General features: G+C 38.4%; 1 protein-coding gene across 2 annotated transcripts; it reads left to right on the top strand.

The window, feature by feature from the left end:
- Window positions 1-25,986, top strand: ptgir (prostaglandin I2 receptor). Of its 2 annotated transcripts, none has more exons than XM_024276638.2 (3): window positions 1-162; window positions 359-1,359; window positions 24,717-25,986. In XM_024276638.2, exons 2-3 carry the CDS (start codon window positions 541-543, stop codon window positions 24,960-24,962), a joined length of 1,065 nt encoding a protein of 354 aa, XP_024132406.1. In that variant the 5' UTR covers window positions 1-162; window positions 359-540; the 3' UTR covers window positions 24,963-25,986. The 2 variants fall into 2 exon arrangements, with proteins under 2 accessions (XP_024132406.1, XP_036070956.1); XM_036215063.1 differs by lacking the exon at window positions 24,717-25,986 and adding an exon at window positions 18,315-19,100.
- Window positions 25,987-27,761: the final 1,775 nt, after the last annotated feature.

A 27,761-nucleotide genomic window follows, 5' to 3' on the forward strand; every position in this document is an offset into this window, starting at 1 on the left:
GAGGTAGTGAGTGGAGCTGCGCTCCAGCAGTCGCGCTCTGACCGTGGATTTACGCAGCGCGCACAGCAGACGCGCTGCCTGCTCTGCCACTCTCCAAACATCAGAGTAGAAATACTTCCTCATATTTTGTTTGGGGAAACACCCAATAAAAACCTAAGAAAGGTAAGAATTATTTTTAAATCACGTTTGTTGCCATATCCAGCAGGAGGAGGTGAGTCACTAACTAAATCTTGAGATTTATGGATGAAAAGTTGTTTTACTTTGTTTTATTTTTGGCAGAAAAATACATTTAAATGGTGAAATGAATGTTCTCTTGAGAGTAAGTAAGCAGCTGAAAGTTCCTGTTTTTGTTTTACAGAAACACATGACAATTATCTGCAAGGAACAAGGAAGGGGGGAGCTGAACTTGAACTTAAAGCAGCTTTATGGGTCCCAAACATCCTTAATAACCCCGCTGGTCCCTGGAGAAAGAGGAGTTTCTTTTGATGTTCTGGGGCTATTTATTATTTCCACATTGATCACTCTTTTAGTGCCATAAATATGAGCAACAGCAGCAACAGCAGCAACAGCAGCAACTGCAGCGTGGGTCATGATGGCAACCCCACAGTGAGCATCCTCATGTTCTTAGGAGGGGTGGTGGGAAACCTTGGGGCCCTCTTCATCCTTGGAGTTCACCAGAAGGAGCACAGATCCAGGTCCTCGCTGTTCTGCATCCTGGTTACTGGTCTGGCCCTCACGGACCTGCTGGGCACCTGCCTCCTCAGCCCACCTGTGTTCATCTGCTACGCCCAAAACACGGCCCTGAAAGATCTGGGAGGTGAGAGTCTGTGCAACCTCTTTGGCTTCGTCATGAGTTTCTTCGGCCTGGCCCCCATGCTGATCCTGTGTGCCATGGCGGTGGAGCGCTGCCTGGCCATCAGCCACCCCTACTTCTACTCGGTCCACATCCGCCGCAGCTTTGCCAAGTTCACACTCTTCTTCATTTACCTCTTTTCTTTGGGGTTTTGCCTCCTGCCGTACAGTGGCTACGGCAAGTTCCGACAGTACTGCCCCGGGACATGGTGCTTCATTGATATGGATGCTGAAGAGGAGGACAAGTCCCTGCTGGTCTTTTCCTTGTCCTACTCCTCCATCATGGCACTGCTGATCCTCGTGGTGTTTGTTTGCAACGGGTCGGTGATTTTTAGCCTGTGCCAGATGCGCCGCAGCCAGCTGATCCGACGTGGCTCAGTGGCATCGACAGGGAGGAAGAGGAGGATGAGCATGGCCTGGTTCAAACAGGGAGAAGAGGAGATCGACCACCTGGTTCTGCTGGCCGTCATCACTGTCATCTTTGTGGTGTGCTCCGTGCCGCTGACTGTGAGTTGACATTTGACCTTTCTATTTGCACATTTCTCTCTTCCTCAGTATGTCAGTTGCTAACTTGGATGCTGAAACACAAACTTGAGGGGTGGGTATTGGATCTTTTGGAGCAGTTTTTAAAGATTATCTGGAGCAGGTCTATTTTTATAACTTGGGTGTGCTGCCCTATGAGTATATGAAATTAATTCCTTGCCCTCATTCTGTGATCCCTACATGTAAACAAGAAGCTTAGTGAGTACAGCGACCGTTGATGTTTTTGTGCGTCCTGCTCGGAGGCTTTTTAACAGCAGGGCTCTGCAAGTTTCACTCCAAGGTGTGTCTGAGAGAGCAGCCCTTACCACACAGCATGCAGCCACTGTGTGTGGGTTGAGCATTTGTGTACTTTGCCTCACTTTGTGTGTGTAGGTTTTTTTATTTTTTTATTTTCGGCGCCGTGAGTTGAACCTGACAGCCCAGGTTGACTGGTCTGTCCCTGCCATGCTCCAGTAATGCAGGTTTTCTGGAAAGAGTTTGGAGTCAATCCTCCATCTGTGTTCCAGTTTGGAGATGTTTGGGGAAAAAGCTCTTTTTGGAGGATGTGCACAATGATTTAAACTAGTTCTGACAATCCTACAGGAAACTATAATTTTCGTGACACATTTTGTCTTCTCCCTTTTTACTCATCGTCTCTGCCCGGATATTTTGTGGCAAAAATGAAGCCAGAAAGTGTGAGTAACATCTGCTACACGTGGTGGTGGTATTTTGGCGGAGCAGCAGCTGAGAGCAACTGAAGGGAATTTAAGAAATGACGTCATGTTCTGAGTTAGACTTCAAACCCCTCTTTTTTTTTTTTTTTGCACTTGTGAACTCATGTATTCCTGGAAGTTTTCACGCTCTTTTAGACCATTGATTTGTTTAAAAAAATCATTTGATTGTTACTTAAATTAGGCGGACCTCCATAAAAGCTGTTTGGGCAGTCTGCAGCACTGAAACAAGTGGTGTCAATGCAGCGCCTCAAGGGAGAAACACGGATAATGATATAGGAGAGAGACAGCAGTTTTATGATTCATTACAAAGATTGTTCACACATGGAAGGAAGCATTCAAAAAGGCTGCCACTCATGCTCAGGCAGATACAAAATGATCCCCTGCAGATACACCATGATCTGAGAGGGCAAGACGGGAATTGGTTTATCAAAGCAACAATTACCAATATAAAAAGTAATATATATATATAATTTATTGAAAAGGAGTGAGTGTTACACCTACAAGATGAACTTAGAGACTTCATTTTTTAAGTTGCCAGTAGAGAAATTCTTGGTTTTAAATCAAACATGCAATCACCATCAAAACATTTGACTTCTGGTACAATGTTTCATAGATTCATAAGAGTTGTTTAGTCTTTTTTGCCTGATTCCACACTTGGAGGGAAAAAAAAAATATTGTTTCACCAGAAAATCTCCATATCCACTATGAAGCATGGAGGTGGAGGTATGGTGATTTAAGAAGTGTCCCATCACTGAGTATTTTGGAGATGCTGCTTCCATCCAAGCAACAAAGCAGTACTTAAAATGGAGAGTGTTTGTTCTGGGACACTGCAGTGTATTGATGCCTCAGCCAAAGAGTCAAAAATACGACGGAGTATTAGGGCCACTTTATAAAGAAAAAAATATTTGTAAAATTACGACTTTAAATCTTACGACAGAGTATTAGGGCCACCAAAAAAAAAAAAAAAAGTAAGATTACGACTTTTTTCTCGTAAATTTACGACTTTTAATCTCGTAGATTTACAAGATTAAAAGTCGTAAATTTAGCCTATGACTTTTAAAGTCATAAATATACGACTTTATTCTCGTAATTTAGCAGTTACAACTTTTTTCTCGTAAATTTCCGAGATTTAAAGTCGTAATTTTCAAAATATTTTTTTCTTTATAAAGTGGCCCTAATACTCCGTTGTAGTTTTCTTTTCAAATGAATGTAAAAACAAAAAACCCAACATTTGGGATTGTCAACTTAAGATTTCTTTGGTTTCATTGGAATGATTAAATAAATAATTATATTTGGTTTTATGTATTTTTATGGTCTTTGTGAAGTTCCTAGAGAACACTTTGGTTACTGAACAAACTGGTTTGAGTTACAGCAAACTGACCTGTGCACGAGTGAAACCCCCAAAAAGTTGTATTAATTAAGTCAAGATGAGTTGGGAATACTTGATAGTAGTTTTGTAGAAGCCTTCTGATTGGATGTGACAAATAAAACAGTGTCTTTTTCTAGTCTGTGCTGCATTTCCTTTAGAGTTATGTAAGTGCCCCAAGAGATCATTGTGTCATCTCGTAGACATTTGTTTGTACTTCTTTGTGGTTGCAACCCAAAGGACCGAGACGGTCACGATGAAATGCGTCTAAGCAGACCTGAGATCTTTCCACACATACCTGGGCTCGGGATTAACGCCAGCAGGTTTGCTTCACAGCAGATTAGACCTCCACTATGTCTTGTTGCATTGAACAACCTCATTTCGGCGCTCTGCCACAAACGGATCCATTCTTAATGACATTGTCATGTACATACTTGTATAGTGGATGCTGCAACTATGTATTTCCGGTTTGGCTTCATTTACTAAACGCGTGCTTCTCACCGAATGAGCCGGGAGCAACGTTTTGTTTCAAAACTGTCTCCACTTTTTTTTTTTAACATTCAGAGGCGCCACAGGGGTTGTGCAATGACACAAAGTAAAGAGACTCCTGAAAAAAAAAAATCCCTTTAATCTATTTGGCAGATCAATATTTGTAAAACCGTATTTAGTGTCCTGTTAATTACAGTTATCAATAATGCTTGTAGGTCTGTATTTATAGATAAGGTTTCACAGTCCTCTGTTTCCTGCCTTTGAACAGGCGATAGATTACTGAAGTTGTTGTTTCAACCAGTCAAACAAGATTTTTCTTGTTCAAACGACAAAGTTTGGGTGTTGTGGTGGTGCAGTGGAGGATGTGGTGAAGACTAGCCAAAAGTGGAATTTCTCAGGGAAAGTAATGTCTGTATTTGAGGTTGTTTGTGGGGGACGGTTGTTTTTGTGCTCGGGTTGTTCCAGTGACATTTTTTTTTCTGTTCAGTCATGCTCAAATCACAGTTTGAAACATCTGAAATCGGAACCGTTTGAGTCGCTTGGCATCTGAAGTGAGCTTCACGAGTGTTTTGACTGCATCTCAGATTCATGCGATTTCTCCGAGCAGCTTGAAATCTTGTCTCTTGTGGTTGGGTTGTTGGTACGTCTCGAGGAATTTCCTACCAGATGGAATTTACTTCCATTGCTCAGTAAATATTTTAAAATTGAGCAATAATAACCTCTAGTTGTAGCGTTTCCTCTTAAATGGGGAAACAAATGAAGCAATGATATGTAGTAAGACGACACCACAGAGATTAGTAAAGAAAAGAAAATCTGAAACAGCCGACTAAATAAAATACGTTTATTTATTTTATACTTTTATTATAGACTCAATTAAATGATTCTCATTTTATTTGTATGAAAAGCTGCACAAGTTACATCTTAAGACCAACAATCTGCTTTTCTTCCTGGACACTTTGCCCTCTCCTTTAAAGTTACCATGGAAACCACAAAAAACCCTCCTGGACTCCTGCGTTGCCGGTCAATCTCTTGATCTATGCAGGCCTGCACCTATTTCCCTGCTTGTTGGCAAAAATCAGCAAAGGAGGCTCCGACTGTCTTCCATTAAAGACATTACTGATGCGATTGTTGGGAAAACGGTGCGTGGGCTTCTTCTGTTGCAGTTTCATATTTAATAAATGTTCCTTTATGGGATTTGAAAGTCCCATGAGACCCACCTGCTTTAGTGCTGAGAAGGAGTAATGTTGTGGTTTGGGCATAAAAGGTTTCCATCAGTATAGAAACTGCATTCAAATCTTAGTCAGCTAAATTGGTCGATGTTCACAAAGCTCATGTGCAGAAATAAAACACAGTCAAATTCACCTTGTTTCTAATGCATTATCTTAATTTTGTTGTTTTTAAAATATTTTCTCTTTACATTTGAGCTTCAGCCATTAAGAGGGCTGCAGTTTTGGAGGTTCAGAGATATCATTCTGCTGAGAGAACAAAGAAAGAGAAATTACAGGCTGAAAATGTTAGCTGTAATTTCTTACCTTCTTTTCTTTTCAGTGTCTTTTATGGCAGCTGGTAATTTTTGAGACCAGGACTCATGAAAACATATGTACGTCTCTGGTCAAGTTCAGACTTGACTCTATAGAAACTGGCAAATAAGCTTTGGAAAAAAATATTATTTTTTTATTCAGTATTCACCCAACATAGCCCTTCTGTTGTAACAGAAACATATAATACTATATAACATTTTAATCCATTGGGCTTTTACAAAACACACATTTTTTTTACTTCAATTTAAAGTTTGAACATATTTTTTCAAATGAATGTCAATTAAAATTTTTGTAATGTATAAATAAATAAAATAAACAATGTGCTCGATAAGGAGCGATAGAAGAAAATCTTTTCCATGTGGCCACCATGAGGGACGTCATAAAAAGACGTTAGTTGTGACAGTCATTAGCTAGAAACTTTTTTTTATCCAATTTCTTTAGTTCCTTCATCCCCCATCTCTAACATCCCACTCTCTTCCTCTTTCCTCTTCTTTTCCATCCGGTCGAAAAAAAAAATGAATAACTAAGCAAACATAATCAATGTAAATAAAGTTTAGCTTCAAATACAAAAAGGGTTTATACAAATAAACTCCTCATGTGTCAGAAGATTCATAACCCCTTATTGAAGCAGTAAAATCTGTCCAGATATATTTTACTGTGCTAACTTTACTTGAAAATCAGGACAAGTTGGAAAAAAAAGAAACTTCTAGACCAATGCTTCTTCCTGATATCTGCACACTCCCTTAACACAAAGTAGGTCACCGTGGATTTCACTAAGCAAATGAGTAGGAGCCTTTTTATCAAACTCAGCAACTGTGGATTAAAAAAACAAAAACTTAAAATAAAATAATCTTTTTCAAAAAGCCTCTTGCTAATGTTACAATTCAAAGAGCTGACTCACCCAGTTCAAGTGTAGAAACAGAGGTTGCCAAAACTAAGAATCAAACCACTGTTAAGTTGATTTAGCTATTTTTTCAACAAATCTGCATATGCATAAGTTTTAGAAAACCACACTGGTGGTTAAAAAGATCATCAAACCAAAATCAAATACTTCTATTTTTGGTTTTCTAGGGCAGATACAGAAGATTTTTGTGTTTCTTTGTTAACCATCTGACAAAAAATAAAGCAACAAACTCCAAAGAAAAGGTTGACTGCCAACATCAGGTCAATAGAATGATTGTTCAGTAGTTATTTAATATTCTTAATGATCACCACACGACTTTCATAGTAAAGTGATGGAACACTAAACATTTCCTGACAGCCTGCTGGTGAGGTCAGCCTCCTTGAATACAGTTGTGTATTTTCTCAGACCAAGCAGAGATTTTATTTTATTTATTTTTTACTGAAAAGCATTTTTTTGTAAACAAAATGTGCCCAACAATAGAGACCTCGTGCAAAGCTCAAGTCAAGAAAAATAAATGAATAAAAGGTCCTTGAGCAGTATTTGCTCTGACACCAAGCCATAATCATTTATGTGCTGCAGCGTTCCTAGAGAGAAGCGCAGTGGTGCAGTGGTTAGCACTCTCGCCTTAAGTGAGAGTGTTCAAATCCCTGCTGGGTTCTTCTGTGTGGAGTTTGCATGTTCTCCCTGGGCCTGGGTTTTCTCCAGGCTTCCTCTCACAGTCCAAAAGCATGATTCATAGGTTGATTAATTTCTCTAAATTGCCCGTGGCCTGCAACCTCTCCAGGATGAACCCCACCTTCACCCAACAGTAGCCAGGTTAGGCTCCCATGACCCTGAAAAGAATATGAAAATTGATGGATGCTTTTTCAGTGAAACAGAGAAAGCATGAAACAAATCTCCCCTTTTTGTCAAAAGAAGGAAATTGTTAAGACACGTCTGGAGCAATCGCTTAAGATAAACGGTTTCGATTTCACTCTCCTACCCTCAGATCAGGTGATGCTGCTCATTAAAAGCCACAGCCTCTTCTGTCCTCACCTCCTTCCTTAATATGTTTAACCCTAGCAGACCAGAAGCCCCACATAATGAAGCCAGAATGAGAGGATGAGCACAATAAAAGTCACCTGTTGTCACATCAGTGCACTTCAATGAGCTCTTTGCGTTGGAGGTATCAGGTGAATCCACACGATGGGAGTGGTACAGTTAGAAATGGAAAAACACTCATGTTGTGACAGCTTTGTCCCCGCGAGCAGCCTTTTTTCCTGATGCTGGAATTTGACCCCCTCCCCTTCCAGGCTCGTAAGGAAAGATGATGCTTTGTAATCAACAGCTCGCTTTGTTGGAGGGACAATGGGGGTTTTCTCTCTGGACGGATGCCCAGACCTCAAGCGCATTTGCACGCTTTCAGGTTCGCATGTTTAGTCGTACTTATGTGCTTTTGCACTGAAAACATCTTTATGACAACATACAGTCATGGTTGATGTTTGGCCTTTCTGAGCATGCCAATTTTGTTTGTATTGACTGATAACAGACCCTGTAGAAATCAATCAAACATTCTTATCACATTGGCAGATTTTCTTTAAATAAGCAAAAGAAGAAGAAGAAAAAAAGAAGCCAATGGGGTAAGAAGATATGTCTTCCCTGGGGTGTAAGGAAAAATCTATTTGGCGATGTAGTTTGTTTGGCATATCGATTTAAAATGCTGGTAAGGCGATTTTAATTACAAATTTATAAGTGTCCTTCAGCGTCGTTTTCTACCTAAACCCCCGACCACTAGCTGGCAGCACAGTACACTGAACCTCTATGAGCAGCTCTACACCGCGACCAGAACAACAACAAGATCTCGCGAGAACCAGCTTGTGGTAAATGTTCAGTCAGCCTGTGATTGGTACCAAATCGAAACTCAGAGGCCACATTGCTCCCAGTATCATAGAAAAACGTGGGATGCAGTGCTTTGTAGGCTCAGATAAGATTATAATGAAAGGTGTATTAATTCTCAAGTAGAGTTTTATTTTAAAACAAAGAAAAAACTCAATCGCACAAGGGACCTAAATCCAGAACACACTTAAGGGCACAGGCCAAACATTTATTGAACACACTAAAACTTTCAAAAAGTATTTTTTACACAAATATGAATAAAAACATGCAGGAATATTATTCCAGAATAAATCAACTCCTTAAACCTTAAATAACTTTCCATATTTTACTCTCCATAAAAATCTATTTTGTCAAAATTATACAAGTTAGAAAGAAGCGCAAGATAACATCGGGACATTAATAACAATAAGATGATCTGGAGGGCCGGATATAATTACCCACTGGGCCAGATCCGGCCCCCGGGCCTTGATTTTGACACACCTTTTTGTACATATGGCTAGACTCTTTCCAAAACACATTTTTGTCTTACCAAGAACTCATATTTTAAGAAAAATGTTCTACTTCTCAAGAAATGTTTTCTCAAACTAGCATTATTTTGCTTTTAAAAACTGTTAGACAGTTGTTAAACAGAAAAAAACACAAATTTTCTTTAAGTTTCAGTTTTTGCAGCTCACCTTTCTGGGAATTCATTTTGCTTCTTCTCAGGGTGTGAGAACATTTTCATTTTCACTGCTGCGTTCCTTCTTTTAAACCCTCATACATTCTTTTCTATTATCATCTTCCGCATCTTTTTGTTCTTTTACATTTTAATTCGATTTTTACAAAGCCAGAAAAGTCAGCCAAAAACATAAGCCTGACTCCATGCTCTCTGCCTCAGGTTGTTTTCACCCGCTCACTGCCTGTTCTATAACATTGTTCATTTCTCGTTATTTGATTTTATTCTCCCATTTCCTTGTTTTAGTCCATACAAATGAAGCTAAACAGCCAACCGTGTGTGCAGAGAAAATGGCAGAAAGCAGTGACAGCAGGTGCTGGGAAACATGGTGATTGGGGGATAAGCTGGAACATCATTTTTAATGGTTACGTAACAAAATGACAACAAGAGAGGGTAAAAGATGACTTTGGAAGAGAGTGCAGGGGCAGAAAACAAGCAGATCCACTTTTATGAATCAGATAACAAAGGAAAGAGTAGAAAAAAATGCAGTAAACTTTACTTTAATCCAGTTTCCCCATCGATGAATGAATGAATCTTATTTTTTAAGTGTGTTTGTGTGAGCAGCTCCTTTTATTTAACTTCAACTTTTATCCTAAAGTGACTGTAACGCTCATTATTTAATGTTTTTATGTTTTTTCAATGTGTCCTTTGATTGATCAATGTCTCCTCTCAGTCAGACTGCTTACACATTCCCTCTGCAATGAAGAGACCATGGATGTTTTAAAACCAACCAGAATGGGAGGAAAAAAGCATAAATCAGGCAGTGTAGCAGTTCTCTTGCATTCAAAGTAAACCTTTGAATTACTGGACTCTTAACTGTGCAGTAATTTCTTCAAATGATGTTAGTTAAATAGAAGTATAATTTATGGCTGTTGTAACATTTAGCAGAACAGATGGTTGTCGTTAGAGTGAATTTACATTTCTGTGTGGCAAAAAAAAAAGAATGTAGTACAGCATAGTAAACCCATAAAGACTGGATAGATGAGAAAATGGAGAGAGAATTGGAGGAACTCATAAAGATATATTCTGTTTGCTGAGAATTTATTTCTTTTTGAGTAGTTGGCTGTATTTGTTACCAGTAACTGAAGATGACTGACCTGCAGCTGCTGTTCTTAAAGACCTACTCCGAGGAAAATTGTGTTTTTGGTGTTTTTAACATGTTCTTGTGGCATTTTTCCTCATGATAGAGGACATATATGCAGAAAATTAAGATTAAAACAGCATTTCTGAGTATTTCTTAATTAAAATAGCTTACAGTTTTGACCTTAAAGCTATTACACCACGTCCACTCCATTCCGATGAATCCACTTGTCGATGACTAGATCCATATATGTGTTTGTTTTCCTTGTCCGACTTGATAGATCTAAAATTGCTTGCTATTTTTAGTGCATAAGTTTTTCTTTATTTTGGCTAAAAACTATGTATTCATAAATGGAAGACCTCTGGGAACACTTTTAATATGAGCTTAACAGAAAATTATTAGGGCTGTAAAAGTTGACGTGTTAATCCATCCAATTAATCAAAACAGAGTTAATGCTATAATATGTATTTTTTTTAATATTCTGTGATTTGAGATTTTATCAAATTTAAGAAATAATATGGCATTTATTTTGTAGTTTTTAGACAGAACCAACCTTTTATTTTAATAAATAAGCGAAAGATGAACTCTGATCTGACGGCTGCAGCAAAGAGCAAAAGATCCACTCTGGTGAAAACTGAGCTGTCTGTCATTAGAAATCCAACAAAGAGGAAATCAATCATTATTTTATTTTGGGATGGGGACCAACATGATTTTTTCTATAATAACAATCATCTGCATTATATAAAAATTGCAGAAATTCCGCGGTTCACCACGAAAGTCCCGCCCACCTCTATTACAAGAGGTGAGCAGATTCCAGTCAACCTGAACTCTAGCTGGATCAAACTTCTCAAAAAAAACGTTTTTCTTATTTTTCACAAACACGATGAGGAAAATTTATAAGAAAATAAAAGCTGGAAAAAAGAAAAACGGGAAAAAAAGAATTCTTGGAAAAATGTCAAATGGACAGCAGTGTTCTCAGGAGAGAAATTCTTATTTCTGGTAGCTGAGATTCCAAAGGGTTAAAAATAAACGTTCTAAATGTACAATTTTGTGTGTGATTTCATATTGTGATTATTTGCAGATAAGTGACTGATAAATACTGTAACTAAAAATGTAAATAATTTATCGCGATTAATATTTTCCATGTTCACGATTAATTAAAAAATATCAGAGATTTGTTCTTTGGTCCACTTTGTTTTTTGAATATTCCACATAATTTTATTTAATAATAATTCTTATGAGTTTAAAATAGTTTAAAATATGATCAAAGTTTGGCTGTAATCTGTAGAATAAAATTTAGACCACTGTTTTTTGGTCGAGGCTCAATACTTCTTGAGACATTTAACCTCACATTGGCCTAAATTGAAAGAAAGGCGTAGGTAGCTCTGAAACAAAATGAGTCTGCTGCATGTAAATGTAAAGCTGCATGCTGGGAACCTGGCACGGCATGATGCAAAAGGCGAGTCGTGGAAATTTCCTTTGTTTTCTTAAGCAACACTCAGGCATTAAACTGTATCACAACATTTTTTTCTAATATATCAAAAATCTTTCTCAGTTCTATGTCAGTTGCCATAAAAACGAAAGCACGGCTGTCAGAAGAGGGTCTAAACCAAAGTTCATTTGTCAAATTCGCTGCAGGGTTAACGGCTGTTTTCACACAGTCATATTGTTAAATCTTTAAAGATTTTGCCAAGGAGCAAGCGGGAAAGATTTTACAAGTTAAGACTTGTAGTGGCAGACTTTAACACCTATCTTTGCATTCTTTGAAAACATTCATAACGGCAGTGTCATTTGTGAAAGATGTGGGTTTGTAGGCTTTTTAATCAGGACACCGTTCAAACAACTGCAGCGCTTGGGAAACCATTCCTAGTTTGCTATTTTTAGTGTTTTCCTAGGAGTCTCTAGAAGTGTCCACAACCACCTTTTCATTTTCTCAACGACTTTAAAGCTCAAACACTCCACTCCCATCTTTGGGGTTTGTCAGTCTTTGGGCTGGGACTCACTTTGAATTGTCACGAATATGTGGCTGCAAAGGAGGTTTTTGAATAAAAGTGATTGGATGGGAGTATTTGTTCTTTCAAAGAGCATTCCAGCAAAGACAGTTGGGAACTATAATTTATTATAAACCAACACATTAACAAATGAGCCATGTCCATTTCATTGTTGCTCTTTTTTAAACTTGTATGCATTTCCATTTAGGTCCACATTCAATCAGAATCCCCTCAAGGGCACTTCTTCTTCTTCTTTGCTGTTTTGCTTGGCAGTGAGTTAGAAGCTGCAGGCCTTGCTGTGTTTGCATTTGCATGTACGTTGGGTTTCCTCTTTAATTTGATTGTGTTTCCAAAGGCATGCGTGCCTTCTCCTGGCTTTTGTTTATGTTTGTTGTCGTGAGTGTTGACCAGGGGTTCAAGTTTCCCCCCATTATCTCCACAAAAGCACCTCACTCTGGTGTTTCTGTCTGGCCAAACAAGCGAATGACACACGGAAACCCAGAGTTACAGGAGAGGTTTAATTAAACACTGTAATGTTGGTTTTCGGAGCTAGTCAAACAAAACTCAGAGGTTAAGGTTTTAATGACTTACAACATCTTTTAGAGTTGTTGAACATCTGCCATCTGGCAGTTCTTACTGTGATGTAAGAGCTAAAGGGTATAAAAATGCGTATCTTTGCTTTTCAAGTGATTCCTCAACATCAGAGCCCAATAAAACCAGCCACTGTGCCAACTTTGAGACGGATCTGAACAGCTTTCCCAACCGGTCCTTTGTGTTAACACTTTAGTCACATGTGGAGGGAAAGAACATGAAAGAACAATGAGGTGTTTGTTTCTCCACCGTCTCTGGAGATACTCAAGCAAGGTGAAGACAAAACTATGTAAAACAACACCCTCACATCAAACGGCTCAGAAGATGGTGATTAGTCCTTGGAAGTGCTGGTGGACGCAGGAGAATAGGGGAGCAGCAGCGCTGCAGTGCTGCAGGATGCTCAGAACCGTTGTAATATTACTCATGGATATTCAAAAGAAAAACAGTTCTTGTGTAATCACTCACTCAGATTTCTTTCCCCACATTGCGCACAGGTTTACATTTATGGTGTAAGGCTGGCACAAACGATTATTTCAATAGTCGACAATTATTTTTCTCAGTTAATTGGCTAATCGGATCATGCATAATGTGGAAGAAAAACACACATCTAAACCATCATTAGCTTCAAACTTGAATTGTTTAAGCTATATGCTAACTAAAAATAAAGACATTTAGGATAATACTTTATTAAACCTTTTATAAATCATGACGCTAAAAGTGCATGTTGTGGTGCTGAGCGCTCACAACTATTTTCAACTTCACCACACTCTGACTCTATATGATTCCAAACTGATGCTCTTGCTTGTAGCCAGGAAAGTTAGGATTTCTACATATCTTGCAGAAAGACCTGATCTCTTTTGAGAGCAGATGTTCCTTCAGCACAGAAATTTCACTCTGGGATAGAGGTTGCAGGGATGGACGGAAAAGTAATACGTTTGCTCTCTGTTTGCATTAATATTAGCTTAGCTTACCTCGATGAAGATCCTTCTACAGCGTTATCAAACTCAGTCACAAGGTGCTTCCTCTTCAGGTGTTCATGCATCACCATAGTGCTGCCATGAAACACAAGTTCTGCATTGCAGATATTGCATTGGACACTTTCGTCTGTTTTTCCAACTTTCACAACATATTCTCTCTCCCAAGTCGTCACATATTGACGTTTAGGTAAGGACCTTTCCACTTTTTGACATTTTGGACGTCTTTAAGTTGTCGTTTTTCGACCTGCTGGCTGTCCCCATTAAATCACGGGTTCCCAACATCCGGGCTGCGAAACCAGAAACCAGTACCAGTACCGCGCAAGTAGAGCATGGTACCTAAACTCAATATCCTAACCAGAAACCGGTACCAGACGCGGTACTGGGCGTGGTACCGGACGCGAACCAGTATCGGGTAAAGGTTAGGGTACTGGTACTGGACGTGTCCCGAGGACCAGTGCTCATCCGGTACCGCATCTGAGAAATTTCCACATCTGGATGCGGACCCTTGAGCACGTCAAAAGATGCCAATTTGGGGACACCCAAAGTGTCAAAAAGTGACGTGGAAGGGGTCTAAACCTAATGTCAATATGTAACGATGAGAATGTGTTGACTTTCACACTCCGTTGTTGTTGTTCTAGGAAGACCCGAGTCTTCCGATGACTTTCTGTGACATCAATACTGATCCGGATTAGCACTACTGCGCATGTGTGTCAAAGACGATGGGCAGACACGACATTAGAAAGCCATTTACCATAGCTTATAGATGAAAAAACATAAAACAAACAAACAAAAAAGACTAATCGAATATTAAATTAGTCGTTGACTATTTTTATAGTCAACATAGTCGTGACTAATCAAATAATCGTGGCAGCCCTAATGTGGACGTTGTATTCCTAAATATTTCCCTTTTTCTTCCATGCAGTTGAGCTGGCATCAGTTTATTTATGATACGTACCATTCAGCATGTTAGATGAGCTTGGTTTCATTGGAATGTTCACCTATGAGACAAAAACGAATTCATCCGATGAACGAGGCTTCTTCCTTCAAAGACTGAAACAATGGGGAACATTACCGGGATAACTGCCAGCAGACTGCCGGGCAGAGTTTGGAATTTTAGTGACTATCAAAACACTCAACAGTGTTTAGTGTTTATTATGGGAAGAAATGTTTTTCTTGTCTTCGCTGGCCCCAGTGACATCCTAAAATAGATGAGGGAACATTAAGAGAGTACAGCCCTTAAATAATGATCTAAAGTGAATCTTTATCAACTAAGAAACAAAAAAAGTTATATTTAATGGCTTTCTAGGTGATTACTTTTGATGCTGTGACTGTCCAAAGAGTTCAAATGCTTGGGGGTTGCTGCCTGCCCTGATGCATGCCCTTATGCAGTCATCCATCCTGGTTATGACTTGTTGTTTGTCTCCAATGTTTTTTGGTGCTGAGCCCACAGCTGATGCCCACCCACGCAGCACTGGCACACACGTCTGGGATCCCAGCAGGGCAGCAGCACAAATTCAGTCAAATAAAGCCTTAAAAAATGGTCAAAAGGGGCTCTGAAAGGAAAAAAAAACAATTACTGATGTAACGTTTTTAAAACACAGTTTTTCTTTCACATATCTTCATTGCAGAAATCTTGTAGCACTTTGTGGCTGATTTGAATTTGCATAAAGAGCACAAGCAGAAATTCTGACATGCAAATTGAGTCTTCACAACAAGTGAAACTCTGATGCCTTCGTATCATGTTTTGTTTTAAAATTTTACTAATAAACATGTTTAATAAAATGCTGCAATAATTTTAGTTTGAGTGGTTTAATTGTATGACTCCTTTAAAGGTCTCATGTTACCATTTCTTGTTGAAATGTATATAAAAGGGCTTAGCTGGTCTAATTGTGTTGTAAATATGGCTAGACGAGCCTTTTGTCCAGATGTTATCCACACCAACATCGATAACTCATTAAAAACCATTAAAAGGCAAACTAATGCATAACTTTGTTAGCTCCTGATGTCATTCCTAAAAGTACTGTAAGTGGATGAGTTTGCATTCTTCTACAGAAAATATAACACATCAGTATGAAACTTTAGTCACATGCACCCGTACGGGGTGTTTATGAGTTTTTGGGGTTGTTCCATTGAGCATCTGTGGCTGCATTTTGAAGATTGAGGAGTTGTGACATCCTTTTAATCATCCTTTTAGACCGGGTAACAAGAATTCAGCTACGCGATGAGATGTTCAGTGTTTACCAGAGTTAGTGTTAAAAGACAACATGTTTCTTTGAATGTTTTCAACTGCCTGAAAAGTTTTTGAATGACTTTGAAGCTCCAGTTGTTTCACTCAATTAAACCATTCGGGATCCTTCAATGTTTAACAGTTACAGGCTACTTTTCTTTTCATGGTAAATAGTAATGGTTTAATTACTTGACCATTAAATATGTCTCATCTGAATAAAAAAATGGGTGGGAAGTGGGAGGGATTGTGAAGTACAGTTTTATGAAGTTTATCTTGAAGGGAGGGATTGTGTTGTTTTTGGGGGTTGGTTTTTTGGACCTTTGGTGTTTAACCTTTACATGCTCAGTCTGAGTCAGCTCATGCCCACAATGTTTCATATCAGTGTCACCTAATCACCGTGGACCATCTGACTCTTTCTGCTGCTGGTTGGAGAAAAGCTGATTTCTGGAGGAATAAAGACCAAAAACGTGACCAAAAGTCACGTTTGAAATTTTGGCTGAGACTTGAGTTTCAGTCTCGCATGAAGGATAAATCAGGTTTTTTCCATCTCAACCAGTGAGACTCACAGATCTCGTGTCCAGACAAGAATTAGAGAAGTTGATTCATATCTTCATCTATTGCAGGCTGGACAACTGTAACAGTCTGGCAAAAAAAGACAGAAAGCTGCAGCTCATTGAGAAAACTTTTGTCAGAGAGCTGTTGTTTTCTAGGACAAAGTTTGTTTAGGATTCACCTCTGAGTTGTTGGCAGGACTGTTGGCACAGAAGTGAGCTTCTACAGATATCCCATCACGCTACCTTCAAACCCCTCACAACCCCAATCGAACATTAGCGGTACAACAAAACTGGCAAGTAATATCAGAGCTATCCCGCCATACAGTTCTGAGCCAGATGCCAGACCAAACGAGGAAAATAAAGATGTTAATGGATCTATTTGTCTGCAAGGGGATGCATCAGAATGAAGCAGAGCAAGGAGACTACAGCTCGCACATTTCAGTTGGTCCCTGTTCAACACAATTTGGTGTTTTAAGAAATAGTTTTAACCTTAAAATATTTGGCATATGTTCTCCATCATGAGGAAAATGCTAAAAGAACATGTTAAAAACACACAATTTTCATTGGAGTTAGTCTTTAAGCAAAACTGGGGAATCCGATCACATCACTGCTGTTCTCTGGGTTTTACGCTGACTATAGAATTGAGCTGCTGCCAAAAGTTAGTAAACTAGCTTGTGGTTCGGGATCTGGTTTAGTTGGGATGCATAAATCCAGCAGGAGCTGACAGAACCCAGAGTCAGAGGAAACAGGGTGGAGTTGCGTTTAGCTGCTATTCTGCACACATGGAACTGCTTCCTGATGAAGTCAGATCTTCCTCAATTATTTATGTACAAGTTCAAACTGATTCTTTCCATTCTTACTCCAATCTTGCATCTGATTAATCCTTTCTCAAAGCTCTGACTTCAGAAGTATTGCAATACTTCAGAATTTTCAGAATTGGGACAGTTTTGCTTCAGTTATGGTTATACCAAGGATGTGTATTGGTAAGAGTCTGGTGTATCGTGATACACGTGTCACAATGCAATACGCATCGCGATTTATCCTAAGACAATATTTTACTTTTTTTACTGTGACTTACTGTGTCACAGATATTATGTTAAAATACAATAAACCGAATGAGCTCTGCAACTGTATCTCATATATGAGTTGCGTTTAACCAAGCAAATATTTGATGCTTTTCTTTTGGTATTTTTGGAAATATTTTTTCCAACACTCAACATTGTCTGATTTTCACAACAAAATATTTGTCAACATAGGAAAAAAGAAGCCCTTAAAAAATGTATTTTAATCAGTAATATCTATGGTTTAGAAAGTAAAAATATTTCCAGCACTGCTAAATGTGGTTAAACCAGTGGTTTTTAAACGGTTCAGTTGTCTGCTTGAACAGGTGTTTTCCTGAGACATTTCAGTGTGATAAAGTAATGTGACGAGGTTTAAGGGGAAAACAGAAAGTAAGACACTGAACTACATTTCTGCTTATAAACAATTAATTAAATATCACCTTCTGAGCATTTTCAGTCGATACAAGTATAGCCAAGGGAAGTTTTATGATATTTCACTAGATTGATATTTTCTTACACCCCTTGATTTTAAAGTATTACAATTATATCATAATCGGTGACAATTTTTTGTTTTATCTACTAGCAATTAGCTTAAAAGGAACTACAATCCTTTACCCAGGCTCTGAGCCTCAATACAAGTATACATGTGCTGCTCCACAATTATCAAAAGAGGCGAAGCGGTGTGTAACTGCACTTGTTTTTAAGTGCATAAAGTATCGTCTAACACCAGTGTTAAATAAAGACATGACTACTTCATAAAGCGGAACTCTGCTGTTGCAAGAGCTCTTTCAACACAACCACATGACCTCTTTTCTCTTTTTTTGTCAACTCTAGGTGTTATCCTGCTTCGCTTTTGTCATCCCCCACTGTGAAAGTCTCTCCTTTTTTTTAACAGTTCAACTTCCTCCTTGTGTTTTCTACTTCTTGACAGTTTCGCTTGTGCTTGATAAGTAAAAACTCCTCCCGCAGTTTGTCAACCCACATGTAAGACGGTTGACTCACTGGAGAGTTCTTTTTCTTTGACCTGATTGTTCAGACATAAAAAGGGGAAGGTTATGAGTATGTTTTCTTTAAGTGTTGTGAGAATCCAAAAAAAAATCCTTTTCCAAAGCAGTTTGTCCAGAGATCTAATAGCTGAATATTAATTTCAAAAAATGAAATCCAGAAACATTCTTTGTTCAGATTTGTGTGTTTACAGATTACATAACCCCTGATGTAACGATAAAATCTGAAAAACATAGAAAATCTCAGCGGCTGTTTGATCAGCGACTAACGAAAATGAAAAAAAAAAATTGGGTTAAAAATTTCGTTAAAGTAGTGTATGCAGTGTAAAAGATTAGATGTTTAGTAATTAACTTTTGAGTGATGTACAACCATTAAAAAGCATTTTTTCAGAGACATAATAGCTGACTTAAAACATTTACATTCCTTTGTTATAGTCTGTTGTTTCTTTGTCAACAAAAAAAGTGTTTTTTTAGGTCAGCACCTCGACATTCTTCCCGCCTGTGGAACTTTTTGTTTTTTGTTGTTTGTTCTCCAAATGCGGATAAGTGTCTGCTTTTTTTCCGGTTTTTCCAGTTCTCATGTAAAGGTGCTCATAAGAATAAAAGTGACCAAAGAGCTCTGTCTGAAGCAATGAGTATTTATTGAATTGATTGTAAACTTCTGGTTCTGACAGAAGCAACACTGAGCAACTAGTTAAATATTTAGCTTCTTCTATTTCTGGATTTTGGCTTAAATTGGTCCTGATTCCAGATTAATCACAAATTGCTCACAAGTTATTTTTTTATTGATAAAAAAGCTTTCAGTGGTGCTTTTCAAGTGGTTAAAGTAAAAACATTATGTTTGAACTGCACATTAATATATTTATTTTGTCGAGATTTGCCTCATAAAATAGTTTTTTTTTTACACTTCTTTTTTTTCAACATTTGTTAAGTTATTGTGCTGCTATATTTCAAATTATTTCCAATTTTAAGAAGTACACAATTTAGGATGTTCAGGCTGATCTTTTTGATGCCCATAAGCCATTATTGATGATAAATTTAATCACTTTATTCATGGCTCCCTAAACCTGGTGTGTTTATTTCTTTTGAAAATTAAGATTATAAACTCTGAGAATCATAGAGTTTTTATATATATATATATAAAAATATGACTATTTATCATTTAATATGACATCCTCGCATACTGGAAATGTAAATATTATCAGCAAGTCAGTAAACTGCATTAGCTTAAAGCTGATGTTTTACGGTGATAATACTTAGTTTCCTCTGCGGATAAAAAACAGAGTAAACACATTCATTCCTGGTTAAACAAACTCACATGAGATTGATTCTGATCTCTTATACTCGAAACAAATGGTATTAAACTCCATAAATGCTGAAACTCCTTTAGAGCGTCTTGGCACCCCAGCAATGCTCTCCCGACTCGGTGGTGTAAGCATTCTGCTCTGAAAGGCCAGTAATCACTTATTCCTGCGTAATGATGGGAGCTCTGAAACAGGATCAGGAAGAGTACACCAGGACTATGAGATGGAAAATAATGGGATGCTGAGTGGAGACATCCATTACGCGGTCTGTTTCCTGAAGCATGCAGCAGCCATCTGTTTTGAGCAGCTTCTTACGTGTCGCAGACAGGATGCAGTAGCAGAAATACTCGTCCAGGTATCGACGCTTTCTTAATCATCTGAAGGTAAAAGAGACGAGGTCGCTGGAACACGCTGAAACCTAACCATAAGAGTATTTTACTGATAATCAAACACTTCTTTTGAATAATTTATCTTAATTAAAAAAAAATAAAGATGCACTTATTAATAACATTTATCATTACAGTTGCTATTGCCCGTTTTAAGTTAATTCAGAAACAGAACCAGCTTTATTGACAAGTATGAGTGCACATACAAGGAATTTGGCTTATGCTCTTATGTAAAAAGCAAAGATAAATTTAGTCAGTTTGAAAATTCTCTTGTTTGAGTTTTTACAGTGTGTGACTAGTCAAGAGTTCATTGGAGTGATGGCTCGGGGAAGAACCGTCATTGATTCATCTTTATTCAACAGATATGCCCATGTCAATATCACGCTTGAGTTCAATCCATCGAGTTTTCTCTTTACTTGCCAGAATATAAAGTAGATTCATCCAATTAAAAAGTGGAAATTTTATTTTATGTGGAATCTTTCTGTAATTTTGATGACTATTCCCAATAAATAATTAAAACCTTTAGTTCAATGTCAGGCAGAATTTGAATATCATAACATAAAAAAACGATGTTTTCAGGATATGCAAATTTCTATGCACTCCAAGCTTGATTAGTTCCCCTTTACTGCATAATGTGCCAAAGCATTGTGACACTGCGTAGGTGTGATGGAAGCCCAGACTACTCTATGTCCTCCAGGTCATCTGCATGGCTGGGTCTGAGGTCTGTTGTCTTCTTCTTGGCAATAGTTTGTGGATTTTCTATCAGGTTCAAATCAGGTGAGTTTGTTGGTCGGTCAAGCACACCTTGACTCCATGGTCATTGAACCAGCTTTGGTACTTCTGGCAGTCTGGACAGGTGCTAAGACTCTCTATAATAATGTTGTTTTCTGGCCTCAGAAAACAATGACTCGACCTCAAACGATGGCATGTTGGACATCAGGATTCCGTGCTTCTACACTCTTCCTCTAAACTCCAGAATCTAGATTTTTACTTCAGAATCTGAAATTACTTTGATCTGGAGAGAGGACTTTTAGCACAAATCCAGTTATTTTGTTCAATCCAATACTAATGCACTGACTCCAGTCAGTCCACTTCTTGTGAGGCTACTAGTCAAAATTCGCTTGACTGTCCTCCTAAGGCTGTTCTTCTTCCTGTTGTATTCCTTCCCGCCATAGTTTTTCCTTTGACTTATTTTTTCAGTTTATACACTTGTATACAGCCTTCTATAAACAACCAGCTTGTTTAGAAGTGAAGGGTGATGATGACTGTCTTCTGGACATGTCAGCAGTCTTTCCTATGGTTTCTTAATGTCTTAGACACCAAGAGATCATTTAAAGGCTCAGAAAATTATCTGATTAAGCTTTTTTTTGTTTTCATTACATGTAATGTTTTCAATGGTAATAAATGGTTGCATGGTGTGTGTTTGCAGCTGTTTTAAACTCACAGACTGCATGTGAACAATGGGATTTCACAAAATTTATGTGTCTGTGTGCTGGGAGGCCTGTACTACTTGCATTTAGCACCTGCGCACGACCCCATTCTCTTAACCAGAATCCTCCTCTATTGTAAACTCGCTCCGTCATGCTCCTTAGCCACTCACTGATACATTAATATGCTCCTGTTTAAGCAGACGCTGACAAGTCATAAGTTTCGCCTCTCAGGCCAGGGTGCTTACAGACGACGGTTTATGATTTGTTTCCCTTTCTGTTGGGTTTAACGTCTGCTCAGAGTACCATAAGAGGCAGGGTGGCATGCAGAAGCAGGAGCAGGAGGGTGGCTGGTGACGAGGACGGCGCAGAATCTGCGTCTGTTTGTTATGTTTCTAACGACTCCGTGTGATAAATTAAATGAAAGATAACTGCAATGAAATAACAAATTTGTGCTGTTATGAGGCAGGTTTCTTGGTCAGGAACAAAAACATTTTAGGGATCACAGTTGGATAAAACTTCAATTTCTCTTTTGTTCTGTTGTAATCTTTCAAAATTAGCTTTACAGCATTTGTACATTTGTGAAGATAGTTGAGAACTCACAGATTTTTATCAGAGTGCTTGTTTCATAGTAGCTTTTTTAAAAGATTAGTTCTGCTTTTTGATGTTAAAAGCTGATTTAAAGTTTAGAGAAGACAAAAAACACTCAAAGATACAATTATAAGACAGTCTGGGCTGTATACAATAAGCAGACAAATCAGTTGATTATATCATTCCATTTCTCAGAATGGGATGAGTCTACATAAGGGAAAAAAGTGCATCAGGTAAAATATGACAAAAAGTTCTATTGCTGCCTCTGTGACGGTATGTGTTCAGGAAACGGCTACAGAACTTTCTCATTTTTAAGTTGTAATATTTAACAACTGCAAGGCATGCATTAAGAATTAGGAATTGGAACAATTATAGGGTTCAGAATGCCACACGCCTTTACCATGCCTTTCCACTGCTAACATATTTCATTGTTTTCGACTAATTCAGCAAATGAACAGGAAACCAAACGGTGTGAAAACACTACAACATTTTTAACATGCTTGTTTAACATTTTTAAGATAAAATCTTCTGTGTTATGCCATGTGGTTTGGAGCCTGTATGCTTTAGCCCCACCCCTTCCACACGCATGACATACATTTGTGCTTAAGTCCCTATTAGCTGTCATGCACCTGTAGGTGTGTGAAATATAGTTCTCAGCATTTGGCCCATTCATGCAGCTCACGTTTGATGAACTGTAGGTCAAAATTTGGAAAAAACAAGACTAATTGGCAGTTTATTGTTTAATAAGCAGAACGTTTGGTATCCCTTGTGCTGTTAGGGTTTTATCAGTTTGTCAGTGAGGCAACATGGTCGCTGCTACACAAACGACGCGCCCAAGAGGAAGCAGGAAAAACGCCAGTCCACACCATCACACTGCTGCCATCTGAAAATGTTATCAGTGCAGGAATCGACTCAAAGATATCTGGGTTTTCTCCACATTTTGATCCACCAATTTAACTGTTTTAAATCTGAGGCAAAAATCAGAGCTGTCAAAACACATGGAGCAAAAGTGTCAATGCATGAATAAAAACTAAACTTCTAATACTAATATAACAAATAAAATAAAACTATTTGGCAGTGATAGAGAAATTTGTTTTTTGAAACTTTTCTGGCACTTCTTAAAAACAGTAAAATAAGCAATTACACCAAAGTAATCTGGCACAAAAATGTTTTCCTACTTTTTGTTTTTACATCTGTATGCATGTGCAGACTTCAGCTCAAATTGACATGTGAGGCTCCTCCTCCCAGTGCTTTCACACATTCTGCTTCTGCGGTTATTTCTTGTGGCCCCTATGATATTGTCACTGTCTTACTAGCTTTCTGCCCGAGCCCTAGCAACAGGAAAACATTAAACTCTCTTCAATCAGCAGAGCCCATTAATTAGGCCGCTGTTTGTTGGATATTTTGTGCAGGAAATGGGGAATTGTTGATAGAGAAGTGGAATGAGGCAACAAAAGAGCGTCCTGGGACAGCTGCTGCTTCTTCCTCTGCCTAGGATTAAAAAAAACGAACAACAGCTGATTCTGTCTGAACTGCCTGTCTGCATTCTGTCAGACTTTAAAGGTCAATGCAAGAAAACATAGTTCCGTTGTGCAGGTCTTTATCACATCCTGTGGTTATGAAGTGTAAAAAAAAAAGCAGATGCGTGTTTTGTTGGAGGCGGATGCTTTAATGTAATGATGTTCAGCTCCATATAAAGAAGATAAACCACACTCTCAGCTGACACTGATGGTGAACATGCAGCTTTGCTGTCATAAAGATTTAACACCCAAAGAGCTATTGGACGTGCTACTAAAGAGCTTTAATTAGAGCATTTCATGGAGTTACCCTTTCAGACACTAAGATATTTACCATCAGGCACTAACTCTTAAGTCAAATTTAGGTTCAAGAAAAATGAGTAAGATCCTCCACCAGGCATAGTTAGTATAGTTACCTATATGGGAATTATTTAGATTCTTTAGTGATTTAGTTAGAGACCAACTTCAATGAAACTGGTGTTTTTAGTGCTCTTAGTATGTTCTTGTGGCATTTTTCTCATGGTGGAGGACATATATTAAGGACATTTAGCTTAAAATTGCATTTCTGAGTATTTGGTTTTTTTTTTCAGATCATTGTGAATTAGGAGCAAAAAAGAAATTGCTGTTTAAAAAAGCTTGGATTACATACAAACTATAAGATCCACAAGCTTCCTGCTCTGCTCCATTCTGATGCATCCACCTGCAGACTATTAGATCCATGAACATCTTCGTTTTCTTCATCCTAGCTGACAACTGGTTCCAAACTGTACAGCTGGATAGCTCCATTATCTCTCACAGATCTCGTTGCACCACTAATGTTAGCTTGTGGTTGCGAGGAGCGTTGAGGTAGCGGGAGAGAGTGTAAACAAGTGGTTGATGGGAAATGACAGAAGATCAAAATATGGTCGGAGAGGGAATTTAATAAGTGAGCTCTTGACTTATCAAAAGTGTCTTTTCTTTTGGACTTCCAAACAACTTTCTAATCTCTTCTTTTTCTCTGATTTCAGATTGCTGGCTTCATCAACGCCTTTAATCCGTTCAAAGACGACGAGCAGTATCTGACCGCCTTCCGATTCTACGCCTTTAACCCCATCATGGACCCATGGGTGTTTATCATCTGCCGCAAGTCTGTGTTTCGCCACCTGTGCTCCATCCTGAGCTGCCACTTCAGCAAAGGAGCCGTGAAGGCAACAGCCCACTGCGCTTTGTCTCTACCGCTCGATAACACCATAACATGCAGCCCCTCGGCGTGACACGGACTACTAAGTCACGGAAACCCTTGGCTGTGAAAGACGAAGGATTTGAGGAAGCAGGTCTCCCTTGTCTACATCTGAGGCATTGCAGCATTGAAATATACTCCACTTACACGTTGAGGGAACAAAGGACAAACATTTATTTGCGACACCCCTGGAAGAAATGACTCCACTCTGTGTTGCTTTTCCACTGATCCATGGGACCTTTTTTGGTGTTGAAAGGATAATTGTGTCGTCAAACAAAGCCCAGATACTTTATAAATACAGCATATTCAACCATATAGAGCCAATAGAAATATAGTCTGAAGACATTGGGTAAAGCTATATGGACATGCATGAATGTATATTGTGTTTTTCTCTCTCAGTCAGTGAGCATTTCTTAAGGACACAGCAAACTGTTTCTTTTCTGTGCAGCTTTCAAGTGTTAGCCGTCTGTTCCTCTCAATGCAAAGATCCATTTCACTTCTCTGTGAAAAATGACTACATTCAAAGACGGAGAAGGAGCTTCATCTAATGCATCTCCTCCACCGGTCACCTCAGCCTCGTGTAAACAATCCCAAACTAAAGCAGGCCTTAATCCAAAAGCATGACTGCGGTGATGCGAGTGGTCCATGTAAGGCTCGACTTTGGCACAGCTTTGCTTCAAGTGAAGTGCCATTGTCAGCAAGTCAATGAAGCTCAGCAGAATGTGTGCTAACAATCCACGACATTTCATAAAATACATATGCCTTCTGACCTAATACACACTTAGGATTTGTACATTTTCATCTGTATCTAGACAGCATAATTCATCACTAAATAATGTGTGAAAGCCCTAATATTCAACTTTCAAAAGATAAAACTTTTGAAATGTTTCCTTTCAATACAGTATTCTGTTTAGTTTGTGATTTAAAAAGTTTGCAAAGTTTCAAATTTACTGGTAAGTGCAAGTTAAGTATAATAATTGTCTACTTACTCTGTCTAATAACTTGCATTATTTTGCATCTCACTATTTTGGAATAAAAAAAATAAGAGCTGAAAATAATCCAGACAGAAACTTTTTTCAATGGTAAATTGTATTCTGAGATGTAATTCTTTAAAATGATTTTGTTTAAGTATACAAACTACAGCAGTATCTTGTTTGGGAGTCAGTTCTATCAAAAATGAGCACCACCTTGAATTAACAGGTGCCACACTAAACCATAATTACCCATCAGGCATTTTCCAACTTTATGTGATTTTTTTTAAGTTTTTGCGATTCATGTTAAGGACTGCTTTTGTCTGATGGAAACGCAGAAGCCTTTGTCCATTCCATCTTTTCTGTCCATTGCTGCTCTTTGATCATCTGAATTGTCTTTGCGTGACCCACCCCAGCTCAATATCCAAAATACCAAATGCCTTTTTATTTTAGGTGAACCAGAGTTGCCTGTTTGGCCTGCACCAAACAAAGTAGATTGTCTGAAAAAACTTTAGTTTGAACTAAATGGGCTATGTCCGTGTTCGGTACTTGGCTGCTCAGTCATTTCCGGTTGTGGCAGTGTTGTTGTTTACATGAAAATAGTGAACTTTTTGGAGTTTACAAGATGTATTTTGAAGCTACAAAGAGTCACTATATGATGTTAGTCATATTGTTCGTCTTTCTAGCAAAACATTCTAAAATAAAATGGAAAAAGTATTTAAATTGTATGTGTCGTCCTACATATCAAACTTCGAAGATAATTTGCTAAGGCGGATGCTGTTTGTATGTATTTACGTAGCTCAAAAACTGATGGGAATTCATGTTGGCGACACGTAATATGTGCTGTCAAAATGCAGTTTGCTGCATTGCCACATGCATTTGAAGTGCATCCAAGGCTAAATGTTGCTACACATTTAAAGTCCCGTTAGCTGCGCTGGGGAACCATTTGGTATATTAACCCTAACCGTAACTATAAACCTAAACTTAACCGTTTTCTTGCAGCCAGGAAACAAAGCTTAGCACTTGGTGCACATAATTTTGAAAAATTATGTACAAATAGTACTATTGTCACGTTCATTTGGGCTAATGCTAACTAGCATCTAATGTGCTACGTGTATACATATGACAAACTAACATACAATGTAAGAAGTAACACAATTTAGACAATACCAGGAATAGTACACGGAAATTTGCAGTCGATATCTAAAGTTAGCCACAACCGGATATAATTCAGCAGTCTTTTTTTAAACCGGAAATACGTCACACAGCTCTGTGCATAGAGTCCAAAGCCCAGTGTGAAAGTATTTTAAGATGGACGACCAATAAAAGGCTAAACGACCCACCAAGTTAAGAAGCAGTGTATTTATGGGGAGAAAACCAGTTATATCAGCCGATGAAGTTGAAACTTTCTCTTTAATTATGCAAGTCAAAAATTCTTTGTATAGAGCCTTTTTCACACGGGTCACTCCACTTAACAGCTCTCCACTCAGCACCTGCAGGCCAGTTTTACTCGGTCGGTGACTCAAAGGTAAAGAATCTTGTTCTGTCTGTGTCCTACAAACACAACAGGGATGGGTAGCTTAGACACTTAAGAACTGTTTGAATACATTCTGTGTGAAAGAGGCTCAAGTTTATATGACATCACAGAATTAGCTTTAGTTCTTTTTGGACTCTGAGTCAAATTTTTGTAAAATATTCTCAGAAGTAATCAAGCTAGATGACCACTTTGTTTCTTTCTCCTCAATCTTTCAGTGATTTACTCCTCAGACAAAACAGTTTTCTTTTGCAGTTCTGGCTTTAACGAGCATGTGATGAGTTGGTCATGACATCGTGTGATTGAAAACACACTCGCCACTCGTCTC

This window comes from Oryzias melastigma, linkage group LG13, assembly GCF_002922805.2.
Source record: "Oryzias melastigma strain HK-1 linkage group LG13, ASM292280v2, whole genome shotgun sequence".
NCBI lineage: Eukaryota > Metazoa > Chordata > Actinopteri > Beloniformes > Adrianichthyidae > Oryzias > Oryzias melastigma.

What these genes read in the sequence shown, in the direction of transcription:
- ptgir (XM_024276638.2), top strand. Translation starts at nt 541, where the DNA reads ATGAGCAACAGCAGCAACAGCAGCAACAGCAGCAACTGCAGCGTGGGT. An exon ending in TGTGCTCCGTGCCGCTGACT is followed by an intron (nt 1,360 to 24,716) that starts GTGAGTTGACAT and finishes CTCTGATTTCAG; the next exon opens with ATTGCTGGCTTCATCAACGC.